This window comes from Amborella trichopoda, chromosome 1, assembly GCF_054954075.1.
Source record: "Amborella trichopoda isolate Santa Cruz 75 chromosome 1, AtrichopodaSantaCruz75HAP2 v2.0, whole genome shotgun sequence".
In the NCBI taxonomy this organism is placed as follows: domain Eukaryota; kingdom Viridiplantae; phylum Streptophyta; class Magnoliopsida; order Amborellales; family Amborellaceae; genus Amborella; species Amborella trichopoda.
Genome location: NC_142336.1, coordinates 45,644,941 through 45,662,925, shown reverse-complemented (window position 1 = coordinate 45,662,925; position 17,985 = coordinate 45,644,941). Strand labels below are relative to the sequence as shown.

The 17,985-nt window shown below is 39.3% G+C and overlaps 1 protein-coding gene across 1 annotated transcript; it reads left to right on the top strand.

Annotated features, from left to right (window-relative positions):
- Positions 1-586: 586 nt before the first annotated feature.
- On the top strand, positions 587-2,330 carry LOC18442236 (UDP-glycosyltransferase 1). Its single transcript, XM_006852459.4, has one exon. It carries the CDS (start codon positions 655-657, stop codon positions 2,062-2,064), a length of 1,410 nt encoding a protein of 469 aa, XP_006852521.1. The 5' UTR covers positions 587-654; the 3' UTR covers positions 2,065-2,330.
- The last annotated feature ends 15,655 nt before the right edge of the window (positions 2,331-17,985 follow it).

Sequence of the window (17,985 nt, the reverse complement as noted above, 5' to 3'; positions counted from 1 at the left end):
TGAACTCCATAACGCGGGGCCACAAGACTTTGTGGCACCAAAACTGAATTTTAGCTATAGTTTTGAAGCCCACTGAACTTCAACGGTAGAAGGTGTCAACATTGAAACCTTAAAATGTAGAATTAAAGGTGTATCTAAATATCCATTAGAAAATATTGGTTTAATGTTGAAAAGCCTTGTGATTAATCATCTTGACATTATTACGTATGAATATGATAAAAAAAAAAACGATTTTGAGTCCCATAAATAATGCATCTTGCAACACATTATCGAGACCGTCCATTTTCAAGATTTTTATATGTTTATAGATCTACTTGATTTTAACGTTATTGAATTTTAAAGTATTATAACTAGCTATGAAAATACATTTTCTGATAGTATGATTTAGTTTGGAATGGTGAATAGGGGTTTCCACCACCACCACCACCGCAGCCCGTTTCCATGTCCAGGTGTAAGACTTTTACCTTTAAAGGTAGACCACAGTGTGGTTCCTATTCACTTGAGACCTTGGAATTGAGCCTTTCCTCTTCTCTAGGGGAGAGGAGATCAGTGGGATAAAGCCAGGCCTTCTTCCTCTAATACACTTACTCTCTCACTCTTGGGAATTGACTCTCTCTCTCTCTCTCTCTCTCTCTCTCTCTCTCTCTCTCTAAGATGAAGCAAGAGGTGGTTCTCTACCCTTCTCCAGGCATGGGCCACCTGGTTTCCCTGGTAGAGCTGGGAAAGCTCATCCTCCGCCACCACCCCACCTTCTCTATCACTGTCCTGATCACCAAGCCCCCATTCGACACAGGCGCCACGGCTGAATACGTTGCTCGTGTCGCATCCCAAGTCTCGGCCATCACCTTCCACGAGCTTCCCCCTGCCGACCTCAACGTCCTCAACCCAAACCTTGAACTCCTAATTTTCGAGTGGCTCTCCCTCTGCAAGCCCCATGTCTCCGAAGCACTCCTATCCATTTCCGAAAAGGCTCGAATCAAGGCCTTCATCATGGACTTCTTTTGTTGCACTGCACTGGAAGTGGCGCGGGGAATGGGCATCGCCTCCTACATCTTCTTCACCTCCGGTGCCGGCTTCCTAGATATTTTCTTCTATTTCCCTGAGCTTCACAAAGAAAATCCTGGGAGTTTCACAGACCTCGACCGTGATCTCGTAGTCCCAGGGATCCCACCCTTTCCCCCAAGAATCATGCCAACTGTAATGCAGGACAAGAGCCAGGACGTCTACGACTGGTGCATGTACTATGCCAGCACCATGCCGAAAGCTGATGGCATCCTAGTCAACACGTTCGAGCAGCTCGAGCCCTTGGCGCTCAAGGCCCTGGCAGCCAACGAGTTCCGCCCCGGTGTCCCCATGCCAAAGATTTATTGTGTCGGGCCTCTCATCACTGTTGGTGATGCAGACAGGAGCTCCGAGGTGCTTGCATGGCTGGATACACAACCGGAGGGCAGCGTCGTGTTCCTGTGCTTTGGCAGCGTGGGCAGGCTCTCAGCGACCCAGATAAGAGAGATTGCGATAGGGCTCGAGAGCCAGCGGCAGCGGTTTTTATGGGTGGTACGCAGCCCTCCAACCGAGGACCCGTCCAGGAAGTTCCTGCCACCGGCAGACCCCGACCTCGACGCGCTACTCCCAGAGGGATTCTTGGAGCGTACATCAGGGAGAGGGATGGTGGTGAAGAATTGGGCACCACAGGTGGCCGTGTTGCGCCACTCGGCTGTCGGGGGCTTTGTGACGCACTGCGGGTGGAACTCAATTCTGGAGAGCATCTGTGCGGGAGTGCCCATGGCCGCATGGCCCCTGTATGCAGAGCAGGAATCGAATGCCTTCATGATGGTGGGAGCATTGCAGTTATCAGTGAGACTAGAAAGGGATGACAACGGCTTCGTAAAGGCGGAGGCACTGGCTCGCTGTTTGCGCGAGTTGATGGAGACTGAGTCCGGGAAGAGGCTCAGGGAGAGGACCACGGTGCTCAAGGATGGCGCGGCCAAGGCGCTGAGTGAGGGTGGGACCTCGCTCAAGAGCTTGGAATTACTCGTGAAAGCGTGGGACCAAGCGCCTAACTGACCCTACGGGTTCAGGATTCGAGCTTGGGCTTGACCGGTCACCGCTAAATTTCTGAGCTCGCATAAAAACCCGAAGTAGGGAGTCCCGGCGTCTAAAATTAAGTATATGGCTTTGTGGGCTTTGAGATATCGTTGTACCTTTGTGCTAAGATGATTTCGTTTGTGTAGGAATAAGCTCGGCTTTGAGTGGTTAGCAACTTTTGTTAAGCAATGCTATATCTCGAGTGAGAATGACCAGGTGTCCAGCATGAGACTTTCTTACCGAAAGGCTGGGCTCAAATCTTTGATTTTCTTACCAAAAGGTAGGGCTCAAATCTTTATTGGCGTACCATTTTTAACTTACCCAGAATTACATCTCGATTCAAGGACATCTTCAAATCTATTTTTATTTTTATTTTTTTAGTACGGCACTGCCCTAAAGCTTGGGGCACCACTATGCTAAAAAAAATAACTAATATAAAAAATTTAGAATTTGGACCGAAGAGTCCATCCTTAGACCAAGTGAAAATTACAGGAAAAAAAAAAAAAAAAATTTATAATTTCTACCTATAAATAGTGCATTTTTTTTTTTTTTAAAGAGTAGTGATACTATGAAAACCTCTCAAACTCATGTGAGTAGGACTCCAAAGAATCACCATTAAATTTTAACACATATCTCTAGAAAAGTTATCAATAAACCCATTCACTCAAGTCCCACACCTATGTGATAACTTTTCTAAAGATCTGTGTCAAAATTTGATGTCCTACTCACATAGATGTGAGAAAATCTCATACGGTCATTATTTTTTTAAAAACAAATTTAAATCCGTACATAAATCACTCAAAATTAAAACCTAAGCAACAAAAAATTTAGAAAAAGTACATCACAATGTATGACGTGCTAGGAATTGGAGCGAAAACATGTGTGGCTTACACGCGGAGGGTTTAAGACGCGACGATGCACAGCAAATTTTAGCCCATTTATTCGGAGGCTTTAGGTGGCGGTGCAAATAAGTAATGATTTTGATTGAACAACTACTCCTATTTTTTGGGAAAATTATAAAAAGCATCCCAATATCCACTATTTATGTAAGATTCAACTTTTTTTGCTCACTTTTTCCCCCACAACAACTTTTATGTAACTTATCCCCATTTAACTTTTTTCTCTCACTTTTTCCCCACAACTACCTTTCTTCGCAGAAAACCCCCAACCCAAAAAGAACAAGAAAAAAGACTAAACTACCATTTTTTTTTCATACGTCCTTCTCTTTCCTATTTCCCATTTTTTAATTTACCCAATGAGCTCCGGCAGTATAATTTCTAGAGATGACGTGCTTCGGCAGTCCCAAAGAACGCTCCGGCAGTATATGAATGCGCTTTAGAGGTACACCTTCCGGAGACATTTTGCTCCGGCAGTCTATAAAGGTCCTCCGGCAATAGAGGCTCTGAAGCCACAGCACTCCGGCAGTGTAATAGCCCACTCCGACAATGCATTCAATGCTCCGACAGTATATGAATGCGCTCCAACAGTATGTTCTAGACAATTCGCTCCGACAATTGTATACTGCGCTCAGGCAATATGCTACTTGGGGCCGATAGTCAACGCCAATTGATTTTTTTTGTACGGGAAGGGCATTTTCGTCTAAAAAATAAAACCCTTTTACCTTGGGGGTTTTACGAAGAAAGGTTGTTGTGGGGAAAAAAGTGAGAGAAAAGGTTTGGATGGGGTAAGTTGGATAGATAATGTATATTGGGATTTTTTTTATAATTTTCCCTATTTTATTCGCCTAAAGTGAAATGAAGAGTTTAAAATTCCCCATTACGCCAAAAATTTCAAATCACTACAAGTTATTTTATTTCATGTTGTCAAGATTTCCATAACAAATTATTGGTAAAAAAAAGAAAGATTTCCCATAACAAAATACAAGGACGTTTAGAATTAATATATGTTAGGATATAGATATCTCGGGTTCATATTGATATACATCATTATGGATGCATGGATATATACCTCTTGATAAGATTTGGTATCTAGAAGAGAAGAAGAGACCAAGTCAAAGTTACTTGGTCATCAAGTTATCATACCATATTTATCTCCTGTAATTGTGTGATTGTCCTCTATATATATAGGTACTTATGGATGTAAATATTCATCCAAAATAGTAACGATGTAGCCAGTTGAGCTTTGGATCCGTGTACCTAAAATAGTAAAAATGTAGCTAGTTGGGCTTTGGATCTGTAGACATAAGGCTTCGGCCTGAACCACGTAAATATTGTGTTCTCTCTTCTCTCTCCATTCTCCATGAACCACGCAAATATTATGTTCTCTCTTCTTCTCTCTCCATTCTCCATTCACTGTTTGTGCATCTATGCTCCCATGAATTCTAACAATATCTCTATGTGGGAGTGGTTAACGAATTTCATTTTCATTATTGTTATTTTTTAAAAAAAAATTTAGGCTTATTGTTCACACAATGTGTACTTACCATAGTTAGCAAGTCGCCGATTTAATCATGACTTTTTCAAAAAATCAGTGATCTTTTGAAAAACGATTTAATCAATGATTTTTTAATAGATCGGTAAAAATATGCTATCTTTTTAGGAAGAAGTTTAAAACGCGATTTTTTCAAAATTTGAAAAAATTGTTTCAAAAAAACTTTTCTATTAATATACCCTGATTTTTTTGGAAAGATCAATATCTTATTTCTGTTTTCTAAAATTTCTATTTCTTTTCTCCCGCAACTTTCTCTCGTTCTCTGCTATGGATATGGTGCGTATTTTTTTGGGTAGGTATGGGTAGACAATAGTTAGCAAGTATGGGGTAGACTATTTCTTTCTAGAAAGATGAAAATTGAATTCACCTACCCAATAGTTATCTTGACGAATAGAATAGGTAACTATCTTATGATTTAGAGATATATCACACTAAATATTTGAAATTTATATTTATAAGTAGGTCATCTTTATAGTGAGTATATATATAGAGTGAAAGCATTACTCCTCACTATTATTAATTTTTTCTACATTGAGTGATATTATATATATATATATATATATATATATATATATATATATATATATATATATATATATATATATATATAGAGAGAGAGAGAGAGAGAGAGAGTTTTAAAATTTCTAATATTTTAAATATATCTGATTTTTAACTCTGACTTTTTGAGTCTAGTCCAATATATTCATGATCTCTTTACATGAAGTATTTTTATCGATCCATATTTCTTACCCAATTTTTTTATCCAATTTTTTAAAATAAAAACGATTACTTTTCGATTTCATGGTGAGCCGATTCATTGATAATCCCCGACTTGCTAACTATGGTACTTACTCTCAATCATTGTTGGAAAAACTAGGCGATCTAACCGCTAACCGCCCAGTTAAGTCGAAAGCTGCCACTGGTCGGTTCCGATTTTTAGCGGTTTTGGTGATGGACAGGTATTTAAAAAAATAAAATTTTAAAAAAATGTATATAATTTCTCAAAAATAAAGAATTTGGTTGGTAAGGCATTTGTTGATATGCTTTACATTACGGTAAAGATTAAAAATTGTTTTCGACATTGATACTCACTTTTATATTTTCCCATCTTTTTTCATAAAATTTTAAAAATACCCCAAGGCACAAATCGATTCTTTAAAATTCATTTTTTTCATTAATTTTCAACTTCATTTGAATGTGTTTTATTTTAATCATTTGTTATATGTTTTTCCTATTTTAGTATATATTTTTTATGTCTTTTTTATTTCTTTTCAACATTTTTTTTACCGCCCGGGACTTGTCCAGTTAGAACGGTTGAATTGACCAGTTAAACCACTTCTGGGCCCATGTCCGGTTAACCATTCCGGTTCGATTTAGCAAACAATGCTCTCAGTAAAAATCGGATTAAGTGAACCGGTCGCCCACCAGTTCCCAGGCACCTATTGTGCGCGGAAGCTCTAAACCTGTTTACGATGAAAATCTAACAGATCTTCCGATGAAGATCTCTCAAATTTTATCACCTTAAACTAATTAAAAAAATGTAAATAAAGTGGTAGAGAAAGTGGGACAAATCGAATTTAGATCTGACGCCAGATTTTTCCAAAAATGAGTAGATCTACTATCAGATATGTGGCAGATCCAACATGATCTAGAGCATTAAAATACGAATTTTAAGACAAGTTAACAAATAATAGATAAATAAAAGAAACAAAACAGTAAAAAGAAGAAGAAAGAGAGAGGAATAAATAATACCAAATCGGGTTAGATGGCCCAGGATTTCTGAGCCTTCGAGGGCTCGCCCGTATCAGAATCGGTCCTCTTTACCTCTCTGATTCAAATGTTGACCAGCAGATCTCTGGTGTAAAGGGTTAGATCTAGGGTTGTTGTGCCCTAATTCTAGTTTTGATTATTTTTATGCCGTAGGCCTAGGTTTTCTTAGTCTTGGGGGTTACGACTTCAGGAGGCTAGGATTTTTATATTCTCTAGGGTTTTTAATCTAGAGATTTTCTAAAGCTATCGGCCTTTTTTAAGATTTGGAGGATAATTTCTTTGGTTTTCTAAGGGTTTTGTGATCTCCATAGGTTGAATATGATTTCTAAGATTTTCTCTAATTTTTTTGAGATTCTTTGGGGATTTTTCTTAAATTATTAGGAATTTTCTAAAGTTTTTTCCTATTTTTGATATTTTTTTGGTAATTTTTCTAATTTCAAGAATTAGAAAGGCTTTTTGGTCTCTTTTTCTCTCTCCTTTTGGCTTAAGGAGAGGGATATTTATAAGATTCAATTGGTGATTTTTTCCAGTTTTTTTCTGAATTTTTTGGATTTATCTTAAAATTTTAGCCTTATCTAATTAAAGAAAACGCATTTACTGCATCATCAAATGTATTGACTACATCATCAGCCCACGTCTGGGCCTATCGGGCCCATTACATCCTGGCCCGCTATCCCACAGTTGGGTCTCACAAGGATTACATTGTCATTTGTTATATCTTTTTATCTATAGGTCCGATTCAGGCAATTCGTGAACCGTTAGAAAGCTCTTGGGCTCTACTTCAAATTGGGATAGGATTTGGGTGGTTTTGGAGTAATTAAATTTGGTCTACTAATATAATATGGTCCTAAGGGTTCAAAAAACCATAGAATTTGCCAGATTTAAAATTGAGTGTCTACAGTTGCCCCTCTTTGGCACTCCCAATCCTTCAAGGGACAGGTAAGTGGCAAAGAAGTAGACACTTTGGCATTCTCTGTCCTTTGAGGGGTAGGAGAATGTCAAAGATAAAGCAGACATTTTAAATTTTTTTCTGAGGTCACGTGGTCGGGGGCACACCGACTATCCCTTCAAGTCATTGCGATCACCGAGCTCACCCACCTAGGGCTTTTTTCCTTACACAAGCTTAAAACTCGAGTTGGATTTTATAGCCATGCCACTTAACTTCAGGGATTTTTGTAGTTTGAATTTTTAACCCTGGCATTTTCTTTGAACTGCTTAGGGTTTCCTAAGGTTGCCTATAAGAAATGGATTTCTATAGGAAGAGACTTGTCTGGCCGAATCCGAAGTGAGAGATGAGGTAGCAACACGTCAATCTCGGCAACGCGGTAATTATCATATACGGGTGTCCCAGCTCCTTCGTTTTTTTAAGACTTTTTTTAGAATATTTAAAAGTAGGGGGAGATTTGAAATAGAACCCGGAGCAAGGACAGTTTAGCGTCATTCAGATGGACCATACACCCAACCCTTTTATGTCAATACGAGGGTAGATAGAATCCATTGAGCAGGGTGGTTGTGTCCTGGATACACCTGACCTTTTTGCATCATATGAGGCTATATGGTACCTGCCTCGGCTCTTTTACATCGCACGAGTTTGACGTTTTTCCATCGAATAGAGTGGTTGTGCCCTGGATACACCCGACCTTTCACATCATACAAGGATAGATGGTACCTGCTTTGATTCTTTTACATCACACGAGTTTGACGTTTTCCATCGAACAGGGTGGTTGTGCCCTGAATACACCTGACCTTTCATATCATACGAGGATAGACGGTAATTGCCTCAGTTCTTTTACATCACACGAGTTTGATATTTTTCTATTGAATTAGGGTGGTTGTACTCTGGATACACTCGACTTTTCACATCATACGAGAATAGACGGTACCTGTTTCGACTCTTTTATGTCGCACGAGTTTGACGTCTTTCTATTAAACAAGGTGGTCGTGCCTTGAAACACCCGACCTTTCACGTCATACGGGGATTGACGTTGTTTTCTTGTCTCAACTCTTTTACGTCGTACGAGTTTGACGTTTTTCTGAATTCGACTTTGGGACATCATACGCACACACGGGGATGACCTTGCCTCATTTTGCCTCAGGGGCTCTAGTCAAGAGAAAAATGCTCCCAAACTAGCAAATATCGTCATTGGCGAGGTTCACCCATCAACCATATGTGGTAGTTGGTAATTATACTCATACAACCATGGAGTGCCTGGCTAGTTTCAAGCCTTCATAACAGGCGTAAGAAGTTGGCTTCGAGAACAAGGCGAGATCGACTGACAGTTTAACCTCTTGTGGTGATGGAGGAAGGCCTTTCTAAAAGGGTTTTGGAAATGGAGGGTTTTAACAATCAAATTGAAAAGCACTTTTAAAAGGGACGGGCCTTACAGTTTTTCCACCTTTGACCCCTTTGTATGTCATTTTCTTTATTATATTTTACCCAAAGATGATGAAAGGATTACCTTGTGGGATTGTGAGAACTCAAAAGTCTCGAAGTTTTCTTTTTACCTTTGGAGCTTTCATCTTATACTTCACGGGTCCATGAAGAGTTCTCTGGATTATTTCTGAGCTTCCATCTTGGAGAGGTCCCGATGTTCTTCCAAGATTCATCGAATCACTTCAGTTTTCCATTCATACCACACTCCAGCAACTTTCTGAGTTGTTTCTATTGGGAACCTGCAGAGTTTGAGAGGAGTCTTCGTCCTCAAGGTCTGCTTGTGTCGTATTGTTACTTGTTTATACTCGAGTGTTTTTTAATTAGAAGCTCCTTCTTGGAGATTTCTTTCTCTTTTTTTTTTGTGATGTCTTTTTCTTTTCTTTTTTGTGATGTCTTTTTATGTTTTCACCACTCTTTTGAGCTTGTTATGGGTAGTATTTTCTGAGATATATCGCATTGATGGGGTCATTTAGCTCGTACCCCTCCTGATTCTTGATCTTGTAAGAATTGCCTGCGTGCACTCGTGTGACCATAAATAGCCCCTCCCAATTAGGTTTGAACTTGCCTAAATGAAGTGGGTTTGCAGGAGTGTGGAAGATTTTTTTGAGTACCATGTCCCCTTCCCTGAACTGTCGAGGAAAGAATTTACTTTGGTATGCCCTCTCGATTCTACGATAGTAACCAACAATATTTTGTGTTGCTCGTAATCGTCCTTTATCCAAATAAACGAGGGCAGCGATTCATGTTTCGATCTTTTGTTCCGCGTCTGAATCTTTTTGAATAAGCACTTGGAGAGACGGTAACTCAACTTCAATAGGTAACACAACTTCCATACCATACACCAATGAGTACAGGGTCATGCCAGTAAGAGTCGTCTCAGTTGTCTGATAGGCCCATAGCGTGTCATTTAGCTTTTCATGTCAATCTTTACCACCTTCTATTATTCTGTCTATAATTATGAGAAGTACTTTGTTTGTAGCATCTGTTTGTCCATTTCTTTGAGGGTAGTAAGGTGTGGAGAATTTCTGCATTATCCCAAACTTCTTACACACCTTAGAGACCTTTTCATTTTAAAGATTGGATCCATTGTCAGTAATGATTGACTCAGGAACACAATATTCTTCTTTATGAAACAGGCAACATGTTGTCCCTCAATTTTGACAAATAATGCGGCCTCTACCCATTTGGTGAAGTACTCTATAGCCGTTAATATAAAACGGTGGCCGTTTGAGGCTTTCGGTAAGATCATTCCGATGATATCAAGACCCCATATGGCAAAGGGCCATACAGGGGGTGTTGAGTTGAGTGGAACGGACGATGCATGGATGAGGTCTGCATAAAGCTGACATTTGGAACACCTCTTTACGTACTTCTAACAATCTTCAGCCATGGTGGTCTAGTAATAGCCTTTGCGCCTTATTTCTGAGCTAAGCTGCTGCGCTAAAATGACCTTCTTCATTGTGTAAGTCTGTCAATACTTGGTCGATTTCTGACTGATCAAGACACCATAGAATGATGCCATCGAATGATTTTTTGAATAGGAGATCTCATCTTACTAAGAATCCCATCGAAAATCTTCAAAGGGCTTCTTTATCTTTTTTGATGCTTCCTTCAGGGTACAACCCATCTTTCAGCAAGGACAGAACATCGTGGAACCATGGTTTTGCCTTAACTAGTGCATCTAAAGCCATAAGAGATACTTCCCCATCGTTATCATTTTCTTGCTCTATTTCTTCTTCGATCCTTGGTGGGGAAGGATCATGTTTGTTCCTGATATAGAATGGCAGCGTGGTGATTTCTGAAGGAATATCAACCATTGAAGCAAGGGTCGCAAGGGCATCGGTGAACCGATTATTTTCCCTAGATACATGCTGAAAGGTTATTTTCTTGAAATATAGGATCATCTTTTCCACCTTTTCTTGATAGGACTTGAGCTTTTCTTCTTTCACCTTCTAAATCCCTTGAAATTGGTTTATGACGAGTAAGGAGTCACCAATCACTCGTATTTGTTGGATTTTCATTCTCATGACATTCTCGAGCCTGACTGTCAAGGCTTCATATTCAACAACGTTATTGATACATGGGAAATTCAATCTGATGGCTGTTGGCATTAAAATCTTCTCAGGTGAGCATAGTATGACTCCTATACCTGACCCGTATTTATTCTTTGCACCATTGAAGTATAGCTCCCAAATTGGTTCCTCAATTGTGAAGATGTTCTCATCAAGGAGATCCATGTTGACAGGGGTGTTATCTGGTAGTACATGTTCAGCTAAATAGTCAGCAATGGCTTGTCCTTTAATCAATTTTTGAGTAACATATTCGATCTCGAACTTACTCAATAACATTCTCCACTTCGCTAAATGTCCGTTCAGGATTGGTCTCTCTAATAGGTCTTGAGTGAGTCTATTTTTTAGATGAGCATGACTGAATGAGATAAGACATAGTGTCTTAACTTTTGCATGGCCCACACAAGCATCAAGCAATGCTTCTCCACATCCGTTTATATTGTCTCATAGTCCACCATAGTCTTGCTGATGTAGTATATTGTTTGTTCTTTTCCATGGTCATCGTCTTGTCCTAACATTGCCCCCATGGTCTTCTCTTTCACTGACATGTATATTGTCTAGACTAGGAGGACTAAGGATGGGAGGTTTTGTGAGGTACTCCTTGATTTGATCAAACGCTTCTTGACACTCAGTAGCCCATATAAATGGGGTATCTTTTTTGAGTAGTCAATTAAACGGCGCGCACTTGTCTGCTAGTTGTGAGATAAAACGCCTTATGACTTGTATGCGACTTTGCAGCCTACGAATTTATCTGATGTTCCGAGGAGATGGCATTTTAGTGATGGCTCATATTTTGGATGGGTCCTCAATGCCTCTTTGGCTTACTATAAAGCCTATTAATTTACCGGATTCAACCCCAAAGGCACATTTTTGTGGACTGAGTTTGAGTTGATGTTTCTAGAGCTTTTCGAAAATGGTTCTCAGGTTGGTGAGATGATTAGGCCTGGTCTTTGACTTGACTAGAATGTCGTCGACATAGTCTTCCACGATGGTATGCATTAAGTCGTGGAAGATGCTAGTCATTGCCCACTAATAAGTGAATTTTTTAAGTCGAAGGGCATGACTTTGTAGCAGTAAGTTTTCCATTACGTTATGAACGAAGTCTTGGTCTGGTCTTCTTTTTCCATGAAGATTTGGTTCTATCCTGAGAAGTCGTCCATGAATGACAACATCTCGTGCCCCGCAGTGTTGTTGACTAAGGAATCTTTGTTTGGTAATGGAAAATTGTCCTTTGGGCATGCCTTGTTGAGGTCTCTATAGTCAACACATACTTGGATCCTCCCGTCTTTCTTGGGTACGACCACTATATTGGCTGACCATTCTGAGTAATTGACGGGGGTAACGAACTTCGCTATGAGCAGCTTCTTTAAGCTCAAGGTGGGTCTTCTGACGTCGAAGTTTCTGCCTTATAGGCATGACCCCTTCATTGAATATTAGATGATGTTGCACCAATGTGGAATCTAGCCCTGGCATATCATCGTATGACCAGGCGAAGACATGGCGATACATCGCGATATTCCTTGAGAAAGAAAATCATATTTTCTCCCTCCTCATGAGATAAAGAGGTTCCAATCTTGGTTAACCTTGGGTTCTTCTCAGTTCCTAAGTTATGTCGATCGTCTCTTCGATGATAATCGTTGAGTCACCATCGATCCTCTTCTTGAATTTCTGAACATGGGAAGTGAGTTCCTCAGGTTGAGAGATTTCTTCAGACTCTTGGCTCTCTTGATCTTCGTCTTGGTCATACAATCCGTCATCTTGGGTATTGTGCACCGTTATCGGGTTATCTTGAGTGTTCGCTGTTTTTTAAAATTATTTTTCATTATTATCAGTTTTATCATGTTTTGATTTTTCAACGGTTTTTGAAATAACACAAGAGGTGTCCTTTATGGGACTCGCGAGAGAAATGTTGGGGACTGGACGCACAGGGTGGATAGATGGCCACCTTGGGCTCAACCGTTTTTTGGCATTAGGACTTGAAAGTGCCTCTGGTATGCTTCTAGTTATTCTCGAGATAGGGGAGTGAACGATCAATTTCGTTCCTAAGTTTGAATCAATGGATGAGCATGCTTGGCTGTGTTAGAGCCGATTGTGCAACCCTTCAAATCCAAGTCAACAAAAAGGTCTTCAATTCTCAATTCTTGTATGTGCTGATATGTGGAAGAAGAGTTATTCCCTGTTGGAGATTCAATGATCACCTTAGGCCTTTTTAAAAGGCAGGCATCGAGAGGATCGAGGCTTTGAATGCTTCCATAGGCAAAGCCTGGATAGATTGAAGGTTTCATCCGGCTTTGCAATAAGGTGAGAGAACACCCGAGACCTCTTCGATCTCCGTTTTCAGTTTTAGCTTCGAATGATGCAGAAATTGCCTCTGTTATGCCTTACCCTTGACTACCTAAGCCTTGGCCTGGTTGGAAGCCTTGTGAGAAGAACATGTGTCAAGCTTCGAGGGACCCAAAACCGTATCGATGTTGACATTGGATAATGTCATCCATCGATGTAGAAGTTTGCAAAATTTGAGGAACAAGGTTGTCGGCCTCTAAGCGTAAGTTGACATCATTGGCTTGCTCGAAGGAAGAGAGCGAGATTTCTCTGAGCTCAACTCCTACAGCTAGCTTCCTTTTATACATACTATGATTGAGAAAAGTAGGGGGTTCAACACATACCTTTGCGACGCCGTTTTTAGTTGGAAATTTGAGGCATTGATGGAGTGTAGAGGCAACCACGAGCTTTTCATGCAGCCACAGTCTTCCTAACAGCATGTTGAACGAAGGTTTTATGTCGAAGACATAAAACTTTATCACTTGGATGGTAGGGTCGTTCTTGAGTGTGAGAGGTAATATGCTTCATCTTGTCTTTTGGTTCCATCGTATGTAGCGATAGTTAGTTGACATGGCTCGAAGTCATCCAAACTTTTGCTTATCTGCTTCACAGTTTTCATATGGCATATGTTTAAGGATGCCCCATTATCAACAAGCACTCTTTGTATCTCATATCCTTGCATAAAGACGATGATGTGCAGAGGTTGGATGTGAAATTGGTTGAAGCTGGGTGGGATGTCATCGTCTGTGAACACGATTGATGTTGGTGCCATCAGCTGGTTGATCATTCAGCACAAGTCATCCGACTGTGTGTTGCTTTCTTGAGTGTGAGAGGTATTATGCCTTCATCTTGTCTTTTGGTTCCGTCGTATGCAATGATAGTTAGTTGACATGGCTCGAAGTCATCCGGGCTTTTGCTTATCTGCTTGACTGTTTTCATAGGGCATATGGTTAAGGATGCCCCATTATCAACAAGCACTCTTTGTATCTCATATCCTTGCAGAGGTTGGATGTGAAATTGGTTGAAGCTGGGTGGGATGTCATTGTCTGTGAACACGATTGGTGTTGGTGCCATCAGCTGGTTGATCATTCTGCACAACTCATCCGGCTGTGTGTTGCTCGAGATGTGTATCTTGACAAGGACCTTCTTGATCTGGGCTCTATGTGCTGGTGTATTGACAAGTAGCTCCAAGATGGAGATTTTAGCCTGGATCTTCCCAAGATGAGCTTGTAGATCGTAAGTGGTTGTAGATAGTGCACGAGTCTCGGCTCGAACCAAGAGTGCATCTAGGTTTGGAGGGGTGAGCAACCCTAATGTAATTGTTTTTCTTTTTTTTCTTTTTTATCTTTTTAATTTTGATGAACACAGTTAAACTAAGCATGGTGAAAGCAGGGAAAATATGATTTCAGTCAAAATTAACAAACTAAAATAAAATCAAAAGGGCGGAAACAAAACAGATCTATTTGAAGCAAAATATTTTTTTTATGTTTTTAAAAAATTTATTTTAAATAAAAAACTGGTCAACATGGAGCCAAAGTCCCTGGAATGGTCCTGTGGAGTCCTAGAATTTTTCTGGGACACGTGCAATTGGGCGACACCACCCGTGTCGCCCAAGCGGCACTACTGGTGTCGCCCTGGCAAGGTGGGCGACACTGAGAGTGTCGCTCAGAAAAAGTAGAGTTTCATAGCACGAAAACCCTGGATTCTGGTCACATATGACTTTTGGGACCTTTAGTGATTGAAATAGTGAATAAAACTCGTATTTTGAAGCTTGGATCAAGCTTGAAATAGCCCCACGGTGGGTGCCAAATTGTTTACAATGAAAATTTGACAAATTTTCCGATGAAGATCTCTCGAATTTTGTCACCTTAAACTAATTAAAAATATATAAATAAAGTAGAGAAAGTGGGACAGATCAAATTCATATCTGAGGCCAGATTTGTCAAAAAACAAGCAAATCTACTCTCAGATCTGTGACAGAGCCAGCATGATCCATAACATTAAAATACGATTTTTAAGACAAGATAACATATCAAAAATAAATAAAAGAAGCCAAACAATAAAACAAAGAAGAAAGAGAGAGGAAGAAATACTACCAAACGGGGGCGGATGTCCCGAAATTCTCGAGCTTTCGAGGACTCGTCCATATTAGAACCGGTCCTCTTTGCTTCTTTGATTCGGATTTTGACCAGTAGATCTCTGGTGAAAGGGTTAAATCTAAGGTTGTGCTCTAATTCTAGTTTTGATCTAGGGTTTTTGTGCCATAGGTTTAGGTTTTCTTAGTCTTGAGGGTTAAGACTTTAGGAGGCTAGGGTTTCTATCTTCTTTAGGGTTTTCAATCTATAGATTTTTCTAAAAGTATCGATCTTTTTGGGGTATAGAGGAGAATTTCCTTGGTTTTTCAATGGTTTTGTGATCTCTAGAGTTTGAATATGAGTTCTAAGAATTTCTCTAATTTTTTTGGGATTTTCCCTAAATTCTTAGGAATTTTTTAAGGATTTTTCCTATTTTTGGATAATTTTCCTAATTTTGAGAATTTATAATGGTTTTTTTGTCTATTTCTCTCTCTCTTTTTGCGTTAGAGAGAGAGGGTATTTATAAGATTCAATTGGTGATTTTTTCTAAATTTTTTGGAGTTTTTTTTAGAATTTTTTGGATTTATCTTGAAGTTTTAGCCTTATCTAATTAAAGAAAACTCGTTTACTGCGTCATTAGAAGCGTTGATTGTGTCATTAGCCCGCATCTGGGCCTGTTACAGCCCAGCCCGCGCCTGACAATTGGGTCTCGCAAGGACTAAATTGTCATTTGTTATATCCGTAAGTCCAATTCAAACGATTCTTGGACCATCGGAAAGCTTTTGGGCTCTACTTCAAATTGGAAAAAATTTGGGTAATTTTAGGATAATTAAATTGGGTCTACTAGGATAATGTGGTTCTAAGAGTTCAAAAAACCATAGAATGTGTCATATTTAAAATGGGGTGACTACAAAACTCAATGAGTTGATTTTTAGCAAATAAAGTATGAGAAATAAAGCATGAAACAAACACATATCACAAAAACATAAAGATTTACATGGTTCACCCAAGAAGGGCTACATCCACGGGCATGACAAATAGAAATCAACTATACCAATGAAAGTTACATCAAAGATTTTGAAACATAAAGTTACCTCTCTAAACCTCGACAAAAATTAAAGTCGAGCAAAACCCTTTTAAACCACTCTCCATTCCTTCTCTTTTCTTCTGGCAACCATTATCGACAACAGTGGAATCCTAATCCTCTTTGGATTTCTATTTCATTTAGGAAACTTATCAATATCAATCGCAATCCCACATAATATGGGATTTACTTATGTGGTTGATTTTGGATAGCAACAAATCGACAATCATCTATCGGTTTCTAGTCATCTCGGTGAACCAGTAGTCTCGGATCTATTCAACCAGTTGTAACCATACACACGAGGATCCGATGTGGCCAATTGTCATGGAAACGGAGGGGAAAAGTTCATGCCACCAAGCTGATTTGATGGGACATTGTATCATTTACATCTCGATTAGCCCCAACCTCTTAGCACATTGCCTTGTGTCAATTGGAAGTGGTCATGGATACTCTAGGCCAAATGCATGGCCAGCAGGCTAAGGGATAAAACCAGTGATATAAAAAATGGACCGGTGACCTGGATTGGGCACCCAAAACACCAGTCTTGATCGGGGAATCAGTAGTCTGAATCGTCATTTTACTTTGCAAAAAAAATAGTGAACCAGCAAAAAAACACATGAAAAACCAGTGAATTGGCAAAAAACTGGTCTGAATCGGTGAATCGGCTGTCCGGATCGCCGTTTTACTGTACGAAACTGCCGGTTCCCTTCTAGACTCAAATGTTTTCCTATATACATAGAACCGGAATGGGGTGACCAATTCTTGGGTTAGATTGGGTGATTCCGTGCCGACGGCATTTTTTAAATCACTAGATAAAACAAAGGCTAGCAATTGGTTGGGTTGGCCCTGAAAAATGAGGGCGTGGGCCAGAAAATGTGGCCTAAGGCTTAGGCTAGGATAGGGCCAAAATGGCCTAAGCGTCAAGTTGGACAGGGCTTTGGTCTAGCCTTGCGTGGGTGTGATACAAAGTTCGAGAAAATTTCTTTTGAACTTTGAGCTTGATCGAAAAAATAAATGCAACTACCCAATTTCATCCAATAGCCAATATTAATTGTACCCCCTTATACCAAAGATAAATGGTCGCATTGTATAGTTTTTCATATATATATATATATATATATATATATATATATATATATATATATATATATATATATATATATATATATATATATATATATATATATATATATTCTCTATATGAGAAATGATATTATGAGACCCTCCCACACCCATGTGAGTAGGACCCCAAATAATCACCATTAAATTTGGTACAAATCTCTAAAAAAGTTATCACATAGGTGTGAGACTTGACTTTTCTAGAGATCTGTGTCAAATTTGATAGTGATTATTTGGGGTCCCACTCACAAGGGTATGGGAGTGTCTCATAGGATCATTATATATATATATATATATATATATATATATATATATATATATATATATATATATATATATATATATATATATATATATATATATATATATATATATATATATATATATATATATATATATATATATATATAAGAAAATTCTTCCCAACGCTTATAGACGAAAATGAATAGTGATTTTGCTTACCCTCATCACCATCCAAAGTTCATCGCATGGTCACAATTGTCCGGTAGTTTTACGTTTTTCATTCTTTTTCTACAAATCATAATGATCTGAAATTTGGAGCGTGTGTGCATCTTA

What these genes read in the sequence shown, in the direction of transcription:
- LOC18442236 (XM_006852459.4), top strand. Translation starts at nt 655, where the DNA reads ATGAAGCAAGAGGTGGTTCTCTACCCTTCTCCAGGCATGGGCCACCTG.